The 25,104-nt window shown below is 44.3% G+C and overlaps 1 protein-coding gene across 3 annotated transcripts in view; it reads right to left on the bottom strand.

The window, feature by feature from the left end:
* COL17A1 (collagen type XVII alpha 1 chain) overlaps window positions 1-25,104 on the bottom strand; it is a 169,466-nt gene that overhangs the window by 113,814 nt on the left and 30,548 nt on the right. For all 3 annotated transcript variants that reach the window (XR_003942098.1, XM_030202785.1, XM_030202786.1), the window contains 8 exons: window positions 24,683-24,718; window positions 22,203-22,250; window positions 17,217-17,360; window positions 15,541-15,696; window positions 14,850-14,921; window positions 10,653-10,727; window positions 5,797-5,874; window positions 4,056-4,214 (listed from right to left, as the gene is read on the bottom strand). Coding sequence is in view for 2 of the 3 variants with exons in the window: in XM_030202785.1 (XP_030058645.1) it covers window positions 4,056-4,214; window positions 5,797-5,874; window positions 10,653-10,727; window positions 14,850-14,921; window positions 15,541-15,696; window positions 17,217-17,360; window positions 22,203-22,250; window positions 24,683-24,718 (768 nt within the window). In the remaining variant the exon portion in view is untranslated. The remainder of the gene's footprint in view (window positions 1-4,055; window positions 4,215-5,796; window positions 5,875-10,652; window positions 10,728-14,849; window positions 14,922-15,540; window positions 15,697-17,216; window positions 17,361-22,202; window positions 22,251-24,682; window positions 24,719-25,104) is intronic.

Genomic DNA, 25,104 nt, shown 5'->3' with positions numbered 1-25,104 from the left:
GAATGATGTTCCTTTCAATTTAGCGATGCCTAATGGAATGACTTGAAATGCGGTAAAAGAATCTAGGGTCTTGGGCGTTATTTTGGATTCTTCTTTGACCTTTGAAGCTCGGATTAGTCAAGTCTGGAAAAAATCCTTCTTTCGTTTGCATCAACTGAGGTTGATCAGGTCTTACTTTCAAAGGTCACAATTTGCTGTGTTGGTTCAGATGCTGGAGTTATCTAATATGGATTATTGCAATTCTTTATATATTGGACTGAGCAGTAAGTTATTAGTCAAACTCCAGCTTTTACAGAATATTGCAGTACGGCTGATTATTCGATTAAGGAATTATGATAGTGTCTCTGGTTATCTTAAAGAGTTACATTGGGTTTGTATACCTGTGCGAATTACTTTCAAAATGGTTTGCTTAGTTTTTCAGATATTTTATGGGAATACTTCTGAACTGTGTCGGCATTACCGCATCGGCAGCCACTAATCCAGCTTTGTAAAAGGGGGGAGGGGGTAGATTGTAAACCTTCTGGGGACAGGGAAATGCCTATTGTATCTAAACATAACTTGCCTTTTGCTAGCACTGAAAATGTGTGAGTGAAATTCAAATCTTCCTTCTTTCTGTGGTTTTAGATGTAAGCCACAAAACCAGTCTGGTGACCTTGTGGCATGTGCCATACACATCCATGCAGAGGACCTGAGTTTGATTCCCAGGTCACACTTCTGTTCCCTGGGGTGAAGAAGGATGAAGATGTCACAGAGACAGCATTCACAGCCCTTGTGGGGAGGGAGTCTCATCCATTGCCCTTTGGTGACATCTAGTGGTCGTGTATTAGCTAGTTTCTAGAGAAAGGTAAAATTTGAGTGCTATGTCTGAGCTGAAAAGTTGTATAGGAAAGCTCTCCCATAGTTGTTAATTGCAAATGAGGGATGGTTCTGTCAGAGTGCTGGTCGAAAGGAAGAGGAAACATATTGGGACATTAGAAAACAAACAAACAAAGACCTGGACAAGCATTATGATAGGTATTGGGAGGGCAAGATGGGAACAGGGATTTGGGAAAGAGGACTGAAGGAACAAGACTCTAGAGGCAGGAGAAAGTGTGGGGGGGGGGGGGGGGGGGGGAGAGGGGCAAAGGGAGAGGAAGGGGAACATAATATATATATATATATACCATGATCTGTTCCATATATATTTATGTTCCATGTATGTTACCATGTATGTATGCACCTTAACGCAATACCATTTGTGATTCTGTTACCCGGAAATGGCAACCACCATTACGGCAAATGTAAGCCACATGGAGCCTGCAAAATGGTGGGAAAATGTGGGATACAAATGCTATAAATAAATAAACAAAATAAATAATCTAGAAAGTAGGCTGGGCTGGTGCACTGAAGGAACAACAGAGCACCAGGGGGAGCAATTTAAGGATGGCTGATGTAATTGGTTCAGTGGGATTATTCTGTAAAGTGGGGTGAAGAAGATTCAAGGAGGAGGGGAATGGGTGGGTGGGTGGCAATCTATTGATCAAGGTGTTAAGAAAGAAGACAGATATTGGGTTTAATGTATAATGTTACTGTGAAAAGTTGCATCTTTACTTTAATTGTGATGCAAACATTTACAATATACAAAAAGACCTGGCAAGAACATTTCGTTGTGGAGTTTTCAAACAGCAGATAATCATCAAAAAAACCACACAGTGAAGAGTGACTATCACAATTTATATGCACACAGTCAAAAAAGTAATCATCGACAAAAAACCCTCAAAGAAATTTTTTCGTGTTTTTTTTCTTTTGAGCTATGCAAAACTTTTTGTATTTTTTTAGAAATTTCTTTTTTTACATCGATATAGATGATTATCTGCTGTTGTGATCAGTGAAGTTGATCTGTGTTATGGCATATACTGAGTTATCAAACAGAGCATTGTTGGCCCAAGGATTTGACTTGTTGCACCTTTCAGATGGGGAAAAATTGCAAACAAACATTTATGCAGAAAAAGCTCTGAGAGACATTTGTCCGAAATGTGGAAATAAGAGTGTATGAAGTTAGGCCATTCGGAAGCTGTCACCTACAACGTGCTTGTTGCCCCTAATTCACATATTCAGGTGGATTAATACAGCAACCACAATTCCTTGGCCTTAAAGGGTGAAACTTAAGTCCTGGACAAAAGCTTTTTGTGTGTTTTAGCTTGTGAAAAGAATATTTGCATATATTTGGCCTTTCATCAAATTTATACATGAAGCAAACCTTCTGCCATTTCACAATTGCCCAGAGGAAAATTTATAACCCGTTATATCTTCAGGTCTAGGCAGGTCCCATTTATGTGCAACAATGTCCTGATAAATAATGGTTTTAATAGGATAAGGGATGGGATCTATGTTACACCAGATGGGAATAAATAAAAAGTGCAGTTCTCATGGAACAAACATTTCCGTGAAATGTACATTTTTGGCCTAAGGACTGGGGCAATGTGGATTTTGCTCAGTGGAAGAATGAACTGCTTGCACCATTTAGCTTTGCATGTGTGTTTTTCTTGCTGTTCTAGTCCTGAAGCCTGGCCCAGAGAAATCCTGGGAAGCAGCTGTTTGCCTTATCTTGTTAATGGCAGTGAGCTGGCACAGCACTGGAGCAATCTGTGAGGTGTATTCGTGGAAGGAGGTCTCTGTGGTGAAGCGTGTAACTCTTCCACTACACTCCTGAAGGCAGCATCTCACGATGCATGGGTTAGAACACCCACTCCTGTTGCCCAATGCTAATGCTAAACCTGTGGGGTAATTTTCAGAAACCCGTCCCAGTGCAAAGTCCAGAAGTAGTTTTGCACCCAAAATTTAAAAAAAAAAAATGATGTGTGTCTTTTTTCTCTTGAAAGTTTGCTTAGGGGGCACCTGGCAACAAAATTATCTGTGGACTTTGCGAAAAGCAGATTGTCTGCATGCACATTTTAAAATTCCATTCTGTGTGCACTTTCTTGATTACCCTGACCTACTGAGAATGCACCATTTAAAGTACATGGTGTGGAAGTGGTGAATCCCATATGTATTTGTACATAAGTACATAAGTAATGCCACACTGGGAAAAGACCAAGGGTCCATCGAGCCCAGCATCCTGTCCAAGACAGCGGCCAATCCAGGCCAAGGGCACCTGGTGAACTTCCCAAACGTACAAACATTCCATACATGTTATTCCCGGAATTGTGGATTTTTCCCAAGTCCATTTAGTAGCGGTTTATGGACTTGTCCTTTAGGAAACCGTCTAACCCCCTTTTAAACTCTGCCAAGCTAACCGCCTTCACCACGTTCTCCGGAGTTTAATTACATGTTGGGTGAAGAAAAATTTTCTCCGATTTGTTTTAAATTTACTACACTGTAGTTTCATTGCATGCCCCCTAGTCCTAGTATTTTTGGAAAGCGTGAACAGACGCTTCACATCCACCTGTTCCACTCCACTCATTATTTTATATACCTCTATCATGTCTCCCCTCAGCCGTCTCTTCTCCAAGCTGAAAAGCCCTAGCCTCCTTAGTCTTTCTTCATAGGGAAGTCATCCCATCCCCGCTATCATTTTAGTCGCCCTTCGCTGCACCTTTTCCAATTCCACTATATCTTTCTTGAGATGCGGCGACCAGAATTGAACACAATACTCAAGGTGCGGTCGCACCATGGAGCGATATAACGGCATTATAACACTGTAGCTAAGGACAATTTTCAGACAGGCCAGTTTACCTGGATAAATCTCTGTTCACTTAAGTAAACAGCTTTGAAAACTGTCCTCCCTGATATATAAATAAATTTGCAGCACACCAGGAATGTGGCCTGTAGAAGTGGCAGAGTTAATCTAAGTCCCTTTTCATTTGACTGATAGAAGCATCTGACACACGCCAGACTGGAGAACACAGGACTGTACCAAGCTGTGGTTGCACCCTGTGCAACTTGTTCACTGGGGCTTCCTTCCCCGCCCACTTTGCCACACCTAATGAAAGCAGCCAGTGGACTAGGAGCAATGTTTGTGCCCTGTGCAGCCAAACAGCTGGTACAGCCGTTGGTAAGGTGTTGGGAGAACGTACTGCTGATTCCAGTGGTGGAAGCTGTGAAGACCTTCCCGCTGTCCTTGGACATGATCAGGATGTCTGACTCCTTCTTTGGTGGAGCATTCTCCTTCTCCAGCAGCAGGAACTTGTAATCCTTCATCAGGATATCGTCGCTGCGGGTGGTCCCAGTGTTAGCTGTAAAAAAATCAAGGGGAAAAACTTTGGTGAGGAACACTCACACACTATGAATTAAATTCTCAATGAAGACAAACTTGATAATGTATAATACCAGTGGCGTTCCTAGGCTGCCTGACACCCGGGGTGGATCGCCGATGCGCCCTCCCCCGGGTGCAGCACGACCCCCCCCAGCGAAATTACACCCCCCCTGGCGAAATTACACCCTCCCCCCCGGGTGCATTTTTACCTGCTGTGGGGGGGGGGGGGGGGTGCCGCGCGCCTGTTGGCCGAGTCCGCTTGTTCCCTCCCTGCTGCTCCCTCTGCCCCGGAACAGGAAGTAACCTGTTCCGCACAGAGGGAGCAGCAGGGAGGGAACGAGCAGACTCGGCCAACAGGCGCGCGGCACCCCCCCAGCGGCGTGCACCCGGGGCGGACCGCCCCCCCCCCCGCGGTATGCCACTGTATAATACTACTACTACTTATCATTTCTATAACACTACTAGACGTATGCAGAGCTTACAATCTAATTAGGACAGACAAACAGGACAAATAAGGGATAAGGGAATTACTAAGGTGAGAATGATAAAACATGGGCACTGAACAAGTGAGTAAGTGTTAGGAGTTAAAAGCAGCATCAAAAAGGTGGGCTTTTAGCTTAGATTTGAAGACGGCCAGAGATGGAGCTTGACGTACCGGCTCAGGAAGTCTATTCCAGGCATATGGTGCAGCAAGATAAAAGGAACGGAGTCTGGAGTTAGCAGTGGAGGAGAAAGGTGCAGATAAGAGAGATTTACCTATGCTGCCATGCTCACTTGTAAGCCTAATCCATGTACTGGTACAACAGTAAGGGAATGTGTCTACTAAGTAGTAAGATAATTACTACTACTACTACTTATCATTTCTAAAGCACTACTAGATGTACGCAGTACTCTACACTAAACACATATGAGGCAGTCCCTGCTTGACAGAACTTAACAATTTAGTTGAGACAGACAAACAGGACAAATAACAGATTAGGGAATTACTTATGGTGGGAATGATTAAAACAGACGTGGTACTGAACAGAAAGGTGGGCTTTTAGTCTAGATTTGAAGACAGCCAGAGATTGAGCTTGATGTAAGACTCAGTAAGTCTATTCCAGGCATGTGGTGCAGCAAGAAATAGAGTCTGGAGTTGAAAGTGGGGGGAGAAGGGTACAGATAAGACAGACTTATCTGATGAACCATGCGCCCAGGAAGGAGTGTAGGGAGGGGATAAGAGTGGAGAGGTACTGAGGAGCTGCAGAGTGAATACACTTGCAAGTCAATAAGAGGAGTTTGACCTATGTGTGGAAATGGATAGGGAGCCAATGAGGTGACTTGAGGGCTAATATGAGCGTAGCGACACTGGCGGAATATAAGTCGTGCAGCAGAATTTTGAACGGATTGAAGGAGAGAGAAATGGTGTAGTGGGAAACCTGTGAGAAGCAAGTTGCAGAATAGCATAAGCACTGGTTATGCAGCCTGACCATATCATTCTGTGATCTTTAAGGGACATTTAAGCTGGGTATCTGATATAGACTCATCATGCTGATCCTTATGAATATCCCTGGAGAACTTACCAGCCGATGTGGATATGGTGCTGCTGAGGACCCCAGTGCTGTGGCTGCAAGGAGGGACATTCTTTTTAACTCCATATGCTACAATGGAACAAAAAGAAGGGGCAAAATATCATTAGGTGATGTTTTTGGACTGTGGAAAAAAGCAGTTACTAGGACAAATTGGCATATCTGATTTTTGAACTGCCACCATTTTTATTTTTTTATAAAACCACCAAAAGGATATTTATTAATCCCCATTTCTGTATATTTATTAATTTGTTACATTTATATCCCACATTTTCCCACCTATTTGTAGGTTCAATGTGGTTTACATAGTACCGGAGAGACTCCGGTGTAAACAAATACAAAGTGATGTTGTGGTAGGATAAAGTTCATGTGGCACAGCCACACTAGGGAATCGTACAATGGAAGAGTTGTGTTATGTCCATTACGTTCTTTAGTTTTGCTGTGTTGCAAAGATCAGGCATTTACGTTGGATCGGTAGGGTATGCCTTTTTAAACAGGTTAGTTTTTAGTGTTTTCCGGAAGTTTAGGTGGTCATTCGTAGTTTTCAAGGCTTTTGGTAATGCATTCCACAGTTGTGTGCTTATGTAGGAAAAACTGGATGCGTAAGTTGATTTGTATTTGAGTTCTTTGCAGCTTGGGTAATGCAGATTTAGGTACGTTCGTGTTGATTCGAATGTGTTTCTAGTTGGTAGGTCGATCAAGTCTGTCAAGTATCCCTGAGCTTCACTGTAGATAATTTTGTGAACCAGAGTGCAGATTTTGAAAGCAATGCGTTCTTTGATCGGGAGCCAGTGTAGTTTTTCGCGAAGGGGTTTTGCACTTTCAAATTGCATTTTTCCGAAGATAAGCCTAGCTGCCGTGTTTTGAGCAGTCTGAAGTTTCTTTAAGGATTGTTCGTTGCATCCTGCACAAATTCCATTGCAGTAGTCTACATGGCTTAGTACCATTGATTGTATCAGTTTGCGAAATGTTCCCCTCGGCAAGAATTGTTTCATGCATTTGAGTTTCCACATTGAGTGGAACATTTTCTTTGTTGTGGATGTCACTTGGCTCTCTAGTATTAAGTTGCGGTCCATTGTAACGCCGAGGATTTTTAGGCTGTCTGAGATAGGGAGGGTGTAATCTGGGGTGTTGATAATAGTGGGGTTATCCTTGCTGTGTAGGGATGAGAGGATGAGACTGTGTTTTTTCTTTGTTTAGTTTTAGTTGAAATGCATTTGCCCAAGAGTCCATGATGTTCAAGCTGATCTTGATTTCGTTGGTGATTTCTGTCAGGTTAGATTTGTAAGGAATGAATATTGTGACATCATCTGCATAGATGAAAGGGTTAAGGACTTGGCTAGTGGGGTCATCAATGGGTTGAAGAGGATCGGTGATAGCAGTGATCCTTGTGGTACTCCGCAGTCTGCTTTCCACGGCGATGATATGTTTGAGTTTGATTTTACTTGATATGTTCTTGTGGTTAGGAAACCCTTGATCCAGCTAAGTATGTTTCCACCAATCCCGAACTTATCTAGTAATCTTATTAATATATTATGGTTTACCACATGTCAAATGCACTAGACATGTCGAATTGGAGGAGGAGGATGTTTTTGCCTATTGCTATTTCCTGCTTGAATTTGGCTAGGAGAGTGAGTAGTACTGTTTCTGTGCTGTGGAGGGGGCGAAAACCTGACTGTGATTCGTGTAATATTGAGAATTTGTTTATATAATCTGTAAGTTGTTTGGCTACCATGCTTTCCATCAGTTTGACTGACAACGGAATGGATGCTACTGGGCGGTGGTTAGTGATTTCTTTTGTTTTTTTTCTTGGTGTCTTTTGGTATCGGAGTGAGTAGGATATTGCCATTTTCCTTAGGGAAGAGACCTTGCTGAAGCATATAGTTTAGGTGGGATGTGAGGTCTGCTATGAAGCTGTCAGGGGCGGATTTCATTAGGTAGTTGGGACAGGTATCTAGCTTACAGTGGGTGTTTGATAACCTGCTGATCGCCTGTGCAACTGCATCGACAGTAAGGAGGGTGAATTTTAACCAGGTTCGGTCAGCTGGGTATTCTCCAGTGGTTGGGTCCAACTCATTAAGGAAGATTTCGAAGTCAGTGTTGTCCTGAGGTAGCGTGTTGCGTAGGTTTGCAATTTTTTCATTGAAATACTTGGCAAGTTTGTCTGCAGATGGGATGTCTGTATTCGATGTAGTGACCAAGTTGGTGTCTAGGAGTTTGCTCACGAGTTGGTATAATTTCTTCGTGTCTCTGTAATCTGTCCCTATTTTAGTTTTATAGTATGATCTTTTGGTCTGTCTTATTGCATATTTGTATTTTCTTTGTGATTGCTTCTATGTGTTGAGTGTGTGTTCGTCTTTTGTTTTTCTCCATGCTCTTTCAAGTTTCCTGGATTGTGTTTGTAGCTTTTTCAGTTCATCATTGAACCATGGTATCGAGTTATGCTTAAGTGAAGTTCTTGTTCATAAGGGTGCTATTTCATCTAATATGCATTTGCATCTTTTATCCCATTCCAAGAGGTAATATATGGAGTCTGTTTGTGCTGTCCAATCATTGTTGTATATCTGTTGCCAGAATGTTTTCATGTCTACTTGAGCTCTTGTGCTGTAGGATGTGTGTTCTTGTATTTGGTGTAATCCCTTCTTCCGCCAGTGTAAGGATAAATTTAATTTGTAGTGATCAGCCTGGGTGTTTCTGTCCATTTAATATCTGTTATTATTAGTTTCTGGTCTGTTGAAAGTTTGTGTGAGATAAGATCAAGTGTGTGCCCTTTGACGTGGGTTGCTTGCATTTGTGGCCATTTGAGATAACATAGGTAGAGGAATTCCTTACATTCCCAGGCGTTGATTGAGTTTGGGTCTTCTAAGTGAAGGTTGATGTCTCCTAATACTAGTACATTGGAGTTAGTTACACATGTGTTTGAAACGAAGTCCATGAAGTTAGCCTGGCCTTCGTTCCAATTGCCTGGAGGTCTGTAAAACAAGACACAATTCAAATGATCACATAGGGTTTTGTTGTGGATTCTGATTGAGGCAATTTCAAGTTGAGGTGTCATGGACTCGGCAGTGGTTTCAGTGGTGAAATGGGATCGATAGATTAGTGCTATGCCTCAGCCTCTTTTTTTATTTTCTGGTCCAGTGTGTGATTTTGTATCCTGGAGGGCAGAGGTCTAGGATTATGGGGTCCTTTTGGTCGTGGATCCAGGTTTCATTGATGAAGAGTAGGTCAAGGTTTTCTGCCATGATCCAGTCTGTTAGTATTGCTGTTTTGTTTACTGCGGATCTGGCGTTGATGTAGTCCACTTGGATTGTTTGGAATGGGTCTTCTGATGAAGCATAATACTGGGTTGTTATATAGCACATGGCAGAGCTGCAAAACCAGACAGCTGCACAATAAAATGCAATTCTGAATATAAATCAAGATTTGTGCTGAAATGCACTCCAGCTATCTATACTGCAAAACAGCCATTAAATAAAATAGCTAGTTACCACAGAGTTTACAATTAAATTGTGCAACAGAAGCTGATCTATAACTCAGTTTAGAAATCAGCAATAGTGTCTGCTGCATGGCTGAAATTATGAAATATTGCAAGAAATTATGAGCTTACAATACTGAAGATATAGTAGTAGAATAGCCTAGGCTATGAGGGCCCATCCAGTCTGCCCAGTGGTCCTCCTTACTGGTTCTCTAGCACTTTGGCTACCTAAGCATTTAAATTCTCATGAGTAACTAACTACCAGCTCCTCTTTCCCAGTGTGGATCTCAACCCTACTCCTTCCACTGTCCTAAGCATGCCAAAACTCTACCAATGCACTGGACTGCACCTCCATCAGGCATCCTACACCCACCACTGTGTCAAGCATGCCCAAACTCTACCAGGACACCGGCCTTCACCACCATCGGGCATCCTCTACCTCCTCCTTCCAACCAGCAAGGAAAAATATGAACCTACAATATATATCTAAGTAGCTGTTAAATATAAGGTTGATAATAATCCATGAAACTCAATATCTGACAGTTTTGAATATCACCAGCGACTGCTGATATAGTTTGCCTTATATTTTTATGTCCTTGTTTTTGTAAGTATCCGTTATCACTTTCTTATATTCCCATCATTCTCATCTTGTTCCTTTTTCTAGCTTTCTAGCATACATTATTTTTCTTATTTTTAAACCTAAGAGCCCTGTGGAGTACTACTAAGCATTTAACTGATGCATATGCAGTAGGTGAAAATCTTTAGTGCCTAGGTCTTTTAAGGGCCCTTTTACTAAGCCGGGTAAGCGTCTACGCGCTCCCCACGTGCACCAAAATGGAGTTACCGCATGGCTACCGCATGGGTCTTGCGGTAATTTCATTTTTTGGTGTGTGTCCAATATATGCATCCAAAAATAATTTTTATTTTCGGCCGTACGTATCGGCCGTGTTCCAAGTGGCATTTGGCGCATGAAGGCTATTACCGCCCAGTTACCGCGTGAGACTTTACCACTAGGCCAATGGCTGGCGGTAAAGTCTCAGACCTAAAATGGACGCGTGGCAATTTGGATTTTTGCGCACGTCCATTTTCGGCAAATTTTTTTTTAAAGGCATTTTTTACAGGTGCGCTGAAAAACGATTCTGCGCGCACCCAAAACCTGCGTCTACACTACCGCAGACCATTTTTCAGCGTGCCTTTGTAAAAGGACCTCACAGTCTGTAATTTTGGGATGTTTATTTTCTGAAGGTTCAGACACACTAATGATTTGCTTCATCCATAACAAGCCTAGTATTACCCAGTTGTGATGCTCTGTAAACCTGACTCCGGGTAGCTGTAACTGTACAGTTCCAGTGTTAGCAGGGGATGTGCTACTGACCTGCAGACGATGCTGTGACTGTGTTGCTGCTGATGAGACCGGAGCTTGGAGTAAGGTTGTTCTGAACGCCAAATACTGCAAAAAAGATTTTCAGAAAATATAAATAGAATCTAAATCTATATGTGTTAGAAACTCTGGTCTTTCATGTGGCCTGGAATGATGACTTAAAAATCAAATGTACACTCATAGGGCTGGATTCAGTACATGGCACCCAAAGTTAGGTGCTGTTAAGATCCACACTAAATGCCAGTTCTATGAAGGTTGCTTAGCGCTTTGACTGATGTGGAGGGGCATAATCGAAAGGGACGCCCAAGCTTTCCTGAGGACGTCCTCGCAGGACGTCCCCAGACTGGGGCGGGGAAACCCGTATTATCGAAACAAGATGGACGCCCATCTTTCGTTTCGATAATATGGTCAGGGACGCCCAAATCTGGAAATTTAGGTCAACCTTAGAGATGGTCGTCCTTAGAGATGGTCGTCCCCGATTTCGGCGATAATGGAAACCGAGGACACCCATCTCAGAAACAACCAAATCCAAGCCATTTGGTTATGGGAGGAGTCAGCATTCGTAGTGCACTGGTCCCCCTGACATGCCAGAACACCAACCGGGCACCCTAGAGGGCACTGAAGTGGACTTCAGAAATTGCTCCCAGGTGTATAGCTCCCTTACCTTGTGTGCTGAGCCCCCCATGATATTTGAGGGTGGGAGGGGGTTAGTGACCACTGGGGGAGTAAGGGGAGGTCATCCCCAATTCCTTCCGGTGGACATCTGGTCATTTAGGGCACATTTTTGTGGCTTGGTCGTAAAAAAAAAAAAAAGGACCAAATAAAGTCGTCTAAGTGTTCGTCAGGGACGCCCTTCTTTTTTCCATTATTGGTCGAGGACGCCCATGTGTTAAGCATGCCCCAGTCCCGCCTTTGCTACGCCAACAACACGCCCCCGTGAACTTTGGTCGTCCCCGCGACAGAAAGCAGTTGAGGATGGCCAAAATCGGCTTTCGATTATGCTGATTTGGGCGGCCCTGTGAGAAGGACGCCCATCTTGCGATTTGTGCCGAAAGATGGGCATCCTTTTCTTTCGAAAATAAGCCTGTTAGGAGGTCTTTTACTAAGGCGCGCTAGTGTTTTTAGCATGCGCTATTATTTAGAGCACACTAAATGTTAGTGCACCCTAAATATTAGCGTACACTAAAAACGCTAGTGCGCCTTATTGCAAGAGGCCCTTAGAGTGGATTCCCATGCCCAACTTTGGGTGTGAAGACTTACGCCAAACCTGGTGTAAATCCCTGCGCCCAGCTGATAGCAGTTAAGCACGCAAATGCAAGTACTCTATAACAACACTCCTCATTTCTGGATTGCAGCTAGCTGGTTACATCCGCTGATTTTCAGCGTGAGTTTAGTGGCCATATTTGGTCGCATGAATACCAGGCCTATCTTTAGCCGGTTCAAACCTAACTGGCCAGCACTGAATATTGGCTTGGCCGGTTAAGTTTGAACCAGCCAAAAATAAACTGGATACTCAATGCCGGTCACCGGAAACGGTAAGACATCAAATATCTGGGCTTAGCACCGACCGACTGCGGAAGATAGCTGGGCTAACTCCTGTGGTCTGAATTCAGCGGCAAAATCCAGTTAATTGCGGCTGAATATCAGTGGATAGAGCCTCGCACAGGCAATTTAACTGGGTAGGAGCCTCTGGTGCCTGATTAAATCACTTTGAATATTGACCCAGTGGCATACCAAGGGGGGGGGGCGGGGGGGGGCGGTGTGCCCTGGGTGCACGCCGCTGGGGGGGGGGGGGCCATGCGCCTGTCAGCTCCGCTCGTTCTGTGCTTCCTCTGCCCCGGAACAGGTTACTCCCGGGGCAGAGGGAGCATGGAATGAGCGAAGACGACAGGCGCGCGGCACCCCCCCAGCAGGTAAAAATGCACCCGGGGGGGGGGGGTGTCCTTTTGCCGGGGGTGGGGGGGTTGCGCGCACCCGGGGGGGGGGGGAGGGCACATTGGTGATCCGCCCCTGGTGTCAGCCACCCTAGGAACGCCACTGTATTGACCCCTACATTTTTTGGTCTAGCTCGCTTTCCTCTAGCCGCTGCGCACCCCCCTGGGTGCAGCGTTATCCCCCAACAGTGCAGCATTGACACCCCCTGGGTGTAGTGTCCCCCCCCCCGGCGCATCACCTCCAACCCCCCCCCCCCCCCGGGTATATTACTTTTATCTCCTGGGGTGCTGGGAGCAGCTGTGTGGCTGTCAGCTCCGCCAGATTCCTGCTCCCTCTTTCCCGGAACAGGAAGTAACATCAGAGGGAGCAGGGAACCGGCAGAGCCGATAGCTGCGCGGCTGCTCCCTGCACCCCTCCTGCAGCGTGCACCCGGGGCGGACTACCCCCCACCGCCCTGCCCTCGGTACGCCGCTGAGCCCAGAATCTCTCCCAAAGGCCTTTGTTTCTGGCTACCAAGGCTTTTCCCTCCAATCTGTTCAGTTACCATAGCAACAGTCCTCAGTAGAGTGCTGCAGACCTTGAGAGCCCAGCACACTTCCACCTAGAATTCCACATGCACAGGTTGCTTGCTCCATTCCTCCCCTGAAGGGCTGTCAACGCTGCCTATGCAGCATCTTCGCCCTGAAGGGTGGAAGATGGGTGTTGGAATCAAATCCAGATTTTGCACAGAGCCCTGAGCAGCACTGTTACAGCACTATCGGTCCAACCTTTATATATATCCAAGAAGGATTTTTATTTCTCTCTCTCTCTTTTTTTTTCTTAAATGAGATTACAGAAGGCAATGTACTAAGCCGAAGGGGCTTTTGCACACTATTTGCAAAACTGCCTGTGTAAATTTTTCTATTGGGACTTACATGGTAGAACAATGGAGTGCAAAGTTATTATTTTTGGGGGAAATCTGCTTTGCTCACTTTTACTATCACAAATAGTATGCTTTGCAAAATTTTGTATTTCAGTCACTCATGAGCTATTAATTTAAAAAAAAAAAAAAAAAGTCCACAAATGTAAAACTAAGTGTGAAATGTTATTATCTGCACAGGAGAAAAGTTTTGCAAAGTAAACTTTGCATGCTCAAATTCCGGATACTGCATTCTCTCACAAATAACATAAGCTATTTGCCACTTTTATGCGCAAAGAGGAGTTTGCATAATATTCTTTGCACAGCAGCCTTTTTGTCTGCTTACGTCTATTGGAATTGCAAAGCTCTCAGAACCTGTGAACTATTTCAGGTTATTATTATAAACTGAGAGGTGTGGTAGCCGTGTTAGTCCACTCTTAAAGGTTTTCAATAGAAATCAAACAAAATAAAACATGGAAAAGAAAATAAGATGACACCTTTTTTATTGGACATAACTTAATACATTTCTTGATTAGCTTTCCAAGGTTGCCCTTCTTCCTCAGATCGGAAATAAGCAAATGTGCTAGCTGACAGTGTATATAAGTGAAAACATTCAAGCATTACTATGACAGTAAAATAGATACCATTGGAGATTCTACATGGAATGTTGCTACTATTGGAGATTCTACATGGAATGTTGCTATTCCACTAGCAACATTCCATGTAGAAGCCTGCGCGGCCACATTGGTGATCTGCAAGGGCTGACTTCTACATGGAATGTTGCTAGTGGAATAGCAACATTCCATGTAGAATCTATAGAAATCAAACAAAATAAAACATGGAAAAGAAAATAAGATGATACCTTTTTTATTGGACATAACTTAATACATTTCTTGATTAGCTTTTGAAGGTTGCCCTTCTTCGTCAGATGGGAAATAAGCAAATGTGCTAGCTGACAGTGTATATAAGTGAAAACATTCAAGCATTACTATGACAGTCTGACAGGGTGGGAGGATGGGGTGGGTCGGAGGTATGCATGGGGACATCAAAGCATATCATTGATATTCTAACAGGATGGGTGTGGATAGGTGAGGGAGGGGAGGGTGATCAACAGAGACATACAGCTTTATGGTTTATAATGAGTTAGAAGATCTGAGGAAGAAGGGCAACCTTCGAAAGCAATCAAGAAATGTATTAAGTTATGTCCAATAAAAAAGGTATCATCTTATTTTCTTTTCCATGTTTTATTTTGTTTGATTTCTATTGATAATATTATAAACTGCAAATACCACATATAGTTCAAGGCGGGTAACACACAGACGTAAGAAGAAACATGGCAACTTTGTATAGAAACTAACCTGTAGAGGATGTGTTGAGCCCAGAGTTCAGTGTAGGGTGGCTGGGAGCCAGGTTGTTCGGAAAGGCAAACACTGCAAGAGAAGAAATATTGAAGAATACCAGATCTATGCACTTTGCACAATGAAATGCTATTATATCTGGGCTCATGTCGTCCATCTTAAGACTAGCTACTTTCTAGAAACATGCACTGTTGTTTTCCACAAAACCTTAAACTCAAGAACTCTTTACCACTGTTCCCTCTAAGCTGAGCAGGGGTCCTCCAACTGCATTTCTACCAGTAGGGGGTGCTGCTTCAATATTGTGTTTTGAATCACTAGGGACAGGCAGGTTCCCTGGAGTCCTTTAGAACTTGCCTGTCCCTCACTATTGAAAATGTGATAGTAAAACAGTGCCACCCGCTGGCAGGACTGTAGGTGGAGGACTCCAACTCAGCCTAGAGGGAAAGGTGCTCTTTACCTATAATTACGATTAAACTCAGAATTAGGGGGGGGGGGGGGAATAGGTCAAACTATGATATAACGGGAGTCTGAAAAAAACTGCCTAACAGTGGGTACTGCAAAGTAGCTTTATATGGAAGGCATACAGTTTCGTTTATGCATCACTAATGCGACACAATCCCTTTCCCCAAAGGAGGACAGAGCAGTGGACCTCAGTGACTTCTTTCATAGTGTCCTGCTGCAGATACTCTACCTGAACCCGTTGACTGCGTGTTTGCATTCAACAGAGATGAACTATGGGTCATGTTGTTGTGGTAACCACTGACGGAGGATCCGATGGGTAGGGTGGAGGTCCACATGTAGGATGGAAGGGCAGCATCCAAGATGGTTGTATCATAAGTTCCTGATGCTGAATTAACAACAATAACAAAAAAGTCATGGAGCTACAAACTCCGAAAGCAGTGTGTGTAACTGTACATTTCCACGTGCACTTTCAAAACCACCAGATTTTAAAATACAGGGTGAATGTGTAAGTTGACTTTGAATATTGGGCTACTATGCACTTAACCTTGTAACACACTTCAGGTTTTTTTTTTTTGTGAGGCATGCTATCAAGTATATGCATTTAAGGCGACTGATTTCATTAAGGGGAGGTGTAGCCTAGTGGTTAGAGCACCCATCTCAACATCCAGAGATGCCAGGTTCAAATCCCACCACTGTGCCTTGTGATCTTGGGCAGATCACTTAACCCTCCGTTGCCTCGTGTACAAAATTAGACTGTGAGCCCTTCAGGGAAAGGGAAATACCCAATGTGGCAGAATGTAACTCACCTTGAGCTACTACTGAAAAAGGTGTGAGCAAAATCCAAATAAATACATAGAGCATATTAACAAAGAAAGGCAATGATTCATAACTTAGAAGCAGGCACTTAGCAATGAAATATTCAAGCTTACAGTGCCAGGTAGACTGGCATTATAGGGGCAATATTCAGCTGGTAGTGGTCAGCTGTTTATTGCTGTGGACTGAATTAAGCCTGAAATATTCAATGCCAGGCCAGGTCGGGCACCGGCTTTGAATATCTGGATCAGCCTGGCTACCCAGAATTTACCCGGGCACTGGCTGATACTCAGACTGGTGTCTGGGTAGCTCAGCAGATAACATTAGGACAGCCTTTTTGCTGTCTCAACTTTATCTGCATACTTATCCAGTTAGCGGACTGAATATCATCACTAGCTCATAAATCCTGACTCTGCCTCAGCTTTGCTTTCAGACTGCCCCCTGCACTGCTTGGAGAATGCTGCAGCAGTCGGAGGGAATATTCCGTCCGTCGTGCTACCCAGTTCATTGCTGCTCATATCCTCTTCCAGCCTGCTCGGCACGGTTTAACCTTTAGAATATCAGGCCTATAATATTTATGATAGGGGTCTGTAGGAAATAAACTGTCTCATTTCTTTATTTATGTTTCATTTTATAAGTGATATATGATTTCGGTGGATACTGAAACTGTTAGCGTGACACTGCGCTGTTCAGGGCTTACACTGACATCACCAGGGATCAGACCAGGAGTGAAAGCTGCTTACAATAAGTCCCAGAGGGCTTGGTCAGGCTAATTCTCTGGGTAGGCCCTGAAGCCTTGGTCAGAGTAGAGACTAACTTTCTAGCTAGGGCCTGAAAAGCACAGTGTCATGCTAACAAAAACCACTTAGTATGTGGTAAATTATTGAGGGGTCATTTCATGGTAAGCACAGTTTTAAACATGTGAAAGGCTTCATACAATTACCCCACACAGAAAAGTATGCATGGTGACAAGGCAGCACATACTTTTATGTGACTCAGGGTCAGACATGTTGGGGCACCCATGTGTTTCCATAAGATAGACTCAAAATCGATACCGCACAGTGATTGCGCATCTACAAATCGGAGTGGTACCTGATTGCGAACCCTCTGTTACTATCTTGGTTTCCACAGTGGCTTTCTTGGGGATGGGGAGAGTGTTCGAAGGGGAGCGAGTGGGGCTGAGGCTGGTGGACCGGCCTCCCTTCACTAAACGTTTCACATCGTCGAGTTCTGTCCCTGGGAGAGAAAACAAAGTGTTCATTTAACGGCAGGACTGTGGGAATGCAACAACTCTAAAAACAATCTTTATTCTATCTAATCTTTCATTGTGTGATTTTTAAAAAAAAATTTGTAATACATGAATGGATGACGTTCAACAGCTCAGTTCTCAGGCTTATAAACAGGGGCCCTTTTACAAAGCCATGGCAAAAAGTGTTCCCTGATGCGGGTCTTTCCCACATGCTAGGCCACTTTTCCTGCAGTCTAAAAATGGCTGATTTTTTTTATTTTCTATTTTTGGCATTAATGGCCATGCGCTAATGATGCCATTAGTGTGTGAGCCCTTACCGCCATCCATTTTGTAGGTGGTAAGGGCTCACTTGCTAATCACGCATTAATCAGGTAGCGCGCGACAAAATGGCTGTGCTAACCAGTGGCGTAGCCACAGGTGGGCCTGGGTGGGTCAGGGCCCACCCACTTAGGGCTCAGGCCCACCCAACAGTAGCACATGTTTAGCGGTAGCTGGTGGGGATCCCAAGCGCCGCCAGCTGAAGACTTCCCCCTGATGGTAACGAAAACGCTACTCTCCATGATACCGGCACCTGCGCATGCTCAGTTTTCAGTGCATGCCTGCTGCAGGCTTCCAAGGTGGAAAGAAGCGTTTTCCCGCCAGCTGAGATATTTTCTGGTCATGGGGGGGGGGGAACACTTGGTGCCCACCCACTTCTTGCTTAGGCCCCCCCAAAATCTGTTGTCTGGCTACGCCCTGATTAGCACAGACACGTCCAGTCTCCATCCCCAGATACACCCTCGCGGCTAAAAAAATAAAATTTATTTTTTAGGGCATGGGTAATGCACACACATCAGGATTTTACCTCAGGATGCCTCAGTGCACCCTGCTGTAAGCATGCATTAGGGCTTACTGGAGCTTTGGCAAAAGGACCCCATAGAGTTACAAGATGTAAAAATACCACAGAACTATCCTTGTCCTTTATTTTTTGACTTAATAAAATCCTTTACTTTTATGTTTCAACAATTTTTATTGGTGAAGCAACATTTGCAATACAACTGTGAGTGGAGGAGTGGCCTAGTGGTTAGGGTGGTGGACTTTGGTCCTGGGGAGCTGAGGAACTGAGTTCGATTCCCACTTCAGGCACAGGCAGCTCCTTGTGACTCTGGGCAAGTCACTTAACCCTCCATTGCCCCATGTAAGCCGCATTGAGCCTGCCATGAGTGGGAAAGCGCAGGGTACAAATGTAACAAAAATAAAATAGATACTATTGGAGATTCTACATGGAATGTTGCTACTATTGGAGATTCTACATGGAATGTTCCTATTCCACTAGGTCCATGTAGAAGGCTGCGCAGGCTTCTGTTTCTGTGAGTCTGACGTCAGACTCACAGAAGCAGAAGCCTGCGCGGCCACATTGGTGATCTGCAAGGGCCGACTTCTACATGGAATAGCACTTCTAGTGGAATAGCAACATTCCATGTAGAATCTCAAATAGTAGCAACAGTGGAGGAGTGGCCTAGTGGTTAGAGTGGTGGACTTTGGTCCTGGGGAGCTGAGGAACTGAGTTTGATTCCCCATGGCAGCTCCTTGTGACTCTGGGCAAGTCACTTAACCCTCCATTGCCCCATGTAAGCCGCATTGAGCCTGCCATGAGTGGGAAAGCGCGGGGTACAAATGTAACAAAAAAAATAAAAGCCTGTTAAATTCAACTGACACCACGCTGGTTAACATGTCAAATTCACAGAAGAAAAACATTCACTTGTATTATTGATATTTTAATATAACATCCCCCCCCCCCTTTCTCCCAACTAACAACAACTCTATGCCCACCAACCACTGACATTCCTACTACCCCCACCCCCGCACTCCCCATCCCTAAAATCCTTTACTTTTAAACCTTTGTTAATTTTTCTAAATTGATAAATGCCTTTGGATTATCAGAATGAGCTCAGAACTTGTAAACCCCCAAAAGGTACGAGCATATCTTTGCTAACATTTCTAAGAACTTAAACTGGTTCACACAAAGTCCACTTTTGACAAATAAATCCAACCATTTCCCGTGCTCCTTCAGAGGGAATCGAATAGTCTATATGGATCTAGCAGAGGACGTAGCTTCTTGAGAAGTTTGAGAAGACACACTGCGTAATTGAGGATCTAATCTAACTGAATGTAATGTCAACATTTTTAGTCTGCAAATTGCTTTTCTACTGGGATATGAAATTGCCAGGGAAATAGGTATCACAATCATGAAAAATGGAGGAAAAAGATCTCAGCTGGCTTCTTGATGTCATCAGATGAAGTCAACAGCGATCCCATATGGGAATACCAGTTCCTTCATATGCACAGCTCACAATTTCGGTCATTGGTCAACGAACATTGACGAACGTACTTTGGCTGTTTGCATGTCAATGAAATTGTGAGCTGTGAACATGAAGGAACTGGAATTCCCATATGGGACCGGTGTTGATTTCGTCTGGTGCTTGCGCCTCACAATTAGAATCTTAGGCCCCTGATCACAAAGCTGCACTAGCGGCTGGAGCTGCAGTACTGCCGACACAGCCCATTCACTTTGAATGGGCTGTGTCGGCAATGCTGCTAGCGAGGCTTTGTAAACGGTGGGGGGTGGGGGGGGGGGGGTTAGTTTCTTTTGAGAAGAAAGTTGTGATAGTTTCCACTTTTGTTTATTTTGGTATTTGCTTATTCAACTATTTTTTTCCCTCTATTTTGGATTTGTATTTTCATGGAAATATGTATGCCATGGGGGGAGGGGAGTTTACTAGTTTGGGTACAGAAGAATTGACGCATCTGACTTTTTAAACCCCTTGATATTTTTAAACAGAGGTCACTATTTATCTGGTTCCTCTTTTTCTAAGTATTGTGGAGGGCAATTCTTTAACAGGGCGCCTGCTAGGAGCCTGTTCTATGTAGGAAATTTGGTGCCTACTTCCATTATGAAATACTAGTGTAATGGGGTATAGACGTACGCATGCGTCTAAGCGTCAGCACTTACACCAGCCACGAAACTGGTGCAAGAGTCTGTGTCTAAATTCTGAAGAAACATGTCTAAGCTACAGAATTCTGTAAATGATGGACTAAATTCAATAAATGGCACCTAAAAAATCAGTGCTGAAAAAGATAGCGCTTATGGCTATTCTATACATGGCACTCAAAGTTAGGCACCATTTATAGAATAGCGCTTAGCACCAGGAACTACGAACTTGCCTGTCCCTCACTATTGAAAATGTGATAGTGAAACAGCACCACCTTCTGGCAGGACTGTACATGGAGGACTCCCGCTCAGCTTCCTGACACATCCCTTTCCCTCCCGTGTTAATGCCTGTTACACACGTAATAGCAAATTAGCACCAATTAATGCTTATTAATGTCAATTATTGGTATTTATCACCAATTTAAGTAGTTAATTATGTTATGTGTGTCGCTGGTCCAATTCTATACCTGTTCTCCCAATTGTACACCTTACTTGGGTACCATTCATAGCATTTGAGGGGTTTGTAACCACTGTTTCCGCTAAGCTGAGCCTGAGTCCTCTTCCTATGGTCTTGCCAGTGGGTGGTGCTGTTTCACCATCACATTTTCAATAGACAAGCTCAGCAGGAACCTGTCCCTACAGACTGAAAACACAATGTTGAAGCAGCACCACCCACTGGCAAAAACATAGGAAGAGGACTCTGGCTCAGCTTAGAGTAACATAGTAACATAGTAGATGACGGCAGAAAAAGACCTGCACGGTCCATCCAGTCTGCCCAACAAGATAATTTCACATGTGCTACTTTTTGTGTATACCTTACCTTGATTTGTATCTGCCATTGTCAGGGTACAGACCGTATAAGTCTGCCCAGCACTAGTCCCGCCTCCCAACCACCAGCCCCGCCCTTTATCATTTTCACTGCCCTTCTTTGTACCTTTTCTAGAGGAAACAGTGTTTGTGATATAACCATTGTACAAATTATATACATTTCCAGTGAACATTCACATCCATCTGTACGAGGCAAGGGCATTCCTATCATTACCAGGTCACCTGCAGATGTTCTTTTGGTTGCTCCCTTTGGGAATTTGTCAGAATTCTAGCTTTGCATAGCTTGAGATACATTAGAATGCAGATTTAAAGGAGAAGCCTCTCACAAATCACTCAGAGGTTGAAGCTGTGCTACCCACCGAAGGTTAAGAACTAATCTATAACTATCATTACTGCCATCATCATCATTAGCCCTCATTAATTACTTTTTATTAACATCCGCAGGTGAAGCTGCTTTCATTTCTAATAGGAGTGTTAATTTTTTTTATGGGCATTTTGTATGATAATCCATATCACACGCACGGAGAACATCCTCCCTCCCTCTGGCTGAGCAGCAGCTAACTTCAAAGTCATCCATTAAAGACAGACAATTAACTGAGGACATTCAGAAGACGGACTTGCAGCTGGTCAGCGGGGTTTAGAGAAGAACAGAGGGGTCACTTCAGTGCCGTAGCGAGGGCGGCTGACACCCGGGGCGGGTCGCCGCTGCACACCCCCCCCCCCGGGTGCAGCACGGTGCCCCCCCCTAGGCGCGCACCCCCCCTCCGGAGTGCACCCTCCCCCCGAAGAGCATTTTTAATTGATTTAAAAGCGAGAGGCGGGCGGGAGGGCCGATCCGCCCCCGAGTCCACGTCGCTGGGAGCTGCATCGGCTCCGTTGGTTCCTTGCTCTCTCTGCCCCGGAACAGGAAGTAACCTGTTCCGGGGCACAGGGAGCAAGGAACCAACGGAGTGGACACCCCCCCAGCGGCGTGCACCCGGGGCGGACCGCCCCACCGCCCCCTCCCTTCCTACGCCACTGGGTCACTTACATCTCGTGGAGGGAGAAGCACTCTGCAGCCGTACCCGGATTTCACTCTCTGTAGAAGGAAGAAAATAGCTAGCATTAGTTCTTTGGTGACCTGATACTGACACCCTATTCTGATTACGGATGGGGCTTAGGGTCGACGGCTGTTGTTTCATTTTCTGTCATGTTCCCCATCAGTTTGCTGTCAGGTTTCTGCTCCACTGTCAATACGCTGCAGGTTTGAGCGAGACTGTCGCAACTGTCAAGAGAGTGATAGTTTCACCTGAGGATTACTGTTTTGCTGTGGAAATGTGACTGAAGTCCCTTAAGTACATTCACCTGGAAGCGTAACATGCCTGGGCTTGGATTGTTAGGGCTGAGCTAGGGCTATGATGTTTTAAGGGAAACAGAGCATTTCTCAACAGCTGCTTCTGCTAGGAAAATTAGGGACAGTGCTACTACTAATACTTATCATTTCTATAGCGCTACCGGACGTACGCAGCGCTTCGCACTTGAACATGGAGAGACAGTCCCTGCTCAATAGAGCTTACAATCTAATTATGACAGACAGACAGGACATATCAGGGATAGGGGACAGTTGAAGGGCTAGGTTTAGGTCTAGGAGTTAAAAGCAGTGCTGGCAAGGGTCTCAGTCTCAGCCAACTCCGTCCCTAGAACACCCACAAGTTAGCCAGTTTCGGCTCAGGCGCCAACCATGAATATTCAGCGGCACTAACGGTATAGAAAGTTCTGCTAATAAATAAATAACTGGTTAAGTGCCACTGATAATTTGTGGTTAAGCCACGGACAAGCAATTTAAACGGTCAGGAGCCTTTCTGGACTGTTTAAATTGCTTTGAATGTCGGACATAAATGAGCGTTTCTTCTGACCTGCACGTCTCAATTCCTGCTTCTACGACTTGTCTAAAACGGGGCTGCCCGTGAATTAGGTGCACTGTTCATAGAATAGCGTCTAGGACGTATCTGCATAACTGCCAATTATTGGCGTCATCCTGTGCGTAATTGGCACTTATATTTAGGAGTCAGTTTATAGAATGAAGGGGTGTATGTTCAGCTGCAAAATTTAGCTGTCCAAGGGGTGATGGGTAAACAGCAGGCCTACCTTTAAATGGATAAATATCTGTTTCAAATTCTACGTTAATTTTCACTGGCGCTGCTGAAAAGACATAACTGCAAATGGAGTTCTGATCTATAATATTGGCCTCTGTCTAATTTTTTTTTTTTTTTGCTGGGAAATTACAGGGAAAACTGTAATTAGACCCCACTGAAGTCCGGACGGGACCTGTTCAGCGTGAGGTTGGGGCATGTTTCAGTTGGGATCAAAGCCCAGGCATCTCACATTCCAAACTCTGGCCTTGATCGGGCTGCCTGTGGCACTAATCCTGCTTATTCTATGACCCTATTGTTCTCTCTAAAATGCAAAGGCAGGTGAAAATACATAACAACCCCATAGAAATATTCCTCTATAAAGGGTAAGAAGCCTGCTTGATCCTGCTCCTCTGCCTATTTATACAATCCGTGTGAGGGATCGGTGTCTGCTGGGAGGTTCTTGGATGCAAAAGCGAATTCCAACCAGCATGCATCTGCCTACTTTTAATACCTGCAAGGTTTTCAATATTCGCACCCCTAGATCTCCGTCAAGCTCTCAACTCAATCCTCAGGACACACCCAGCCAGTCGGGTATCCAGGATATCCCCAATGAATGTTCATCTATTACTCAACGAGATATCAATGATAACTGAATACTCTTTTAATTATATAACACTCACAGTATCAGACTGATATAATTATATAACACTCACAGTATCAGACTTATACTGTGAGTGTTATACAATGAATGTTCATGAGATAGATTTGCCTACAGGAGAGGCAGTGTACGTGTATTCACTGTGGCTGTCCTGAAAACCAGCCTGGCTGGGTGTGTCCTGAGGACTGGGTTGAGAAACCCTGCCTTAGAGGCTCATATAATGTAATTAACTGGCTATTTTAAAGGTTTTCTAATGAAGTAGCTAATTACACCAATTCCATCAGTAAACAATCTTGCCCGGTTGAAAGGTTTTCAAGAACGTAAGCTGCCTGTCAGTGGATTCGCACAGGATATGTTATGTCTTGATAAATACTGCTGTGAGCATGGCAAGGATTTAATGGCATGTACCATGTGCTTTGTTTGATTTCCTGGTTGGCCTCTCTTTGCTCTTTAGCTCCTTAGAGTTGAGAGTTTAAAATAATGACTGTATGATGCTGTCTGTAGTGTTGTTCCCAAAGAATGCACAGACAGGGCCCGGTGTCTGTTTCTGTGGAATCTTGCGACCGAACTATTTAATAGCGCTGAAGTTACTGGGAGAGCTTTCCCACAGCTGGCCTTGGTATAGCCAAGAATGGCATTATACACATTGCACCTAAATGAACCATATGGAACCCTGAGCCTAATATCTCTATGGGGTGTGAAAAGAGGGAACTAGCGTTACCCTGGGCCACAACTCACCTCTGCTCTGAGTCCGCCCCCTGGTGGAGGAAGATGCTGAGAAGAAATTGAGAAAAAAAGGAGTGTTAGGTTCTGCCAGAAGCAAAACGCATCATGCATGAAAATTCCTTTCATTTCATTTCAATTCTGAGAGAATTTAAATTACAGGAGCTTGTTGTTCTTTCCTTTTCATGAGAAAATGAATACAATGCAATGTGAGTATGTATGATACTCTAGGCAAGTCACTTAACCCTCCTTTGCCCCTTGTAAGCCGCATTGAGCCTGCCATCAGTGGGAAAGCGCAGGGTACAAATGTAACAAAAATAAAATAGATACTATTGGAGATTCTACATGGAATGTTGCTACTATTGGAGATTCTACATGGAATGTTGCTATTCCACTAGCAACATTCCATGTAGAAGGCTGCGCAGGCTTCTGTTTCT

The sequence above is a fragment of the Microcaecilia unicolor genome, chromosome 5, assembly GCF_901765095.1.
Source record: "Microcaecilia unicolor chromosome 5, aMicUni1.1, whole genome shotgun sequence".
NCBI classification, from domain to species: Eukaryota; Metazoa; Chordata; class Amphibia; order Gymnophiona; family Siphonopidae; genus Microcaecilia; species Microcaecilia unicolor.
Note: the sequence above shows the minus strand (reverse complement) of the source record. Positions and strands in the feature narration are given on the sequence as shown.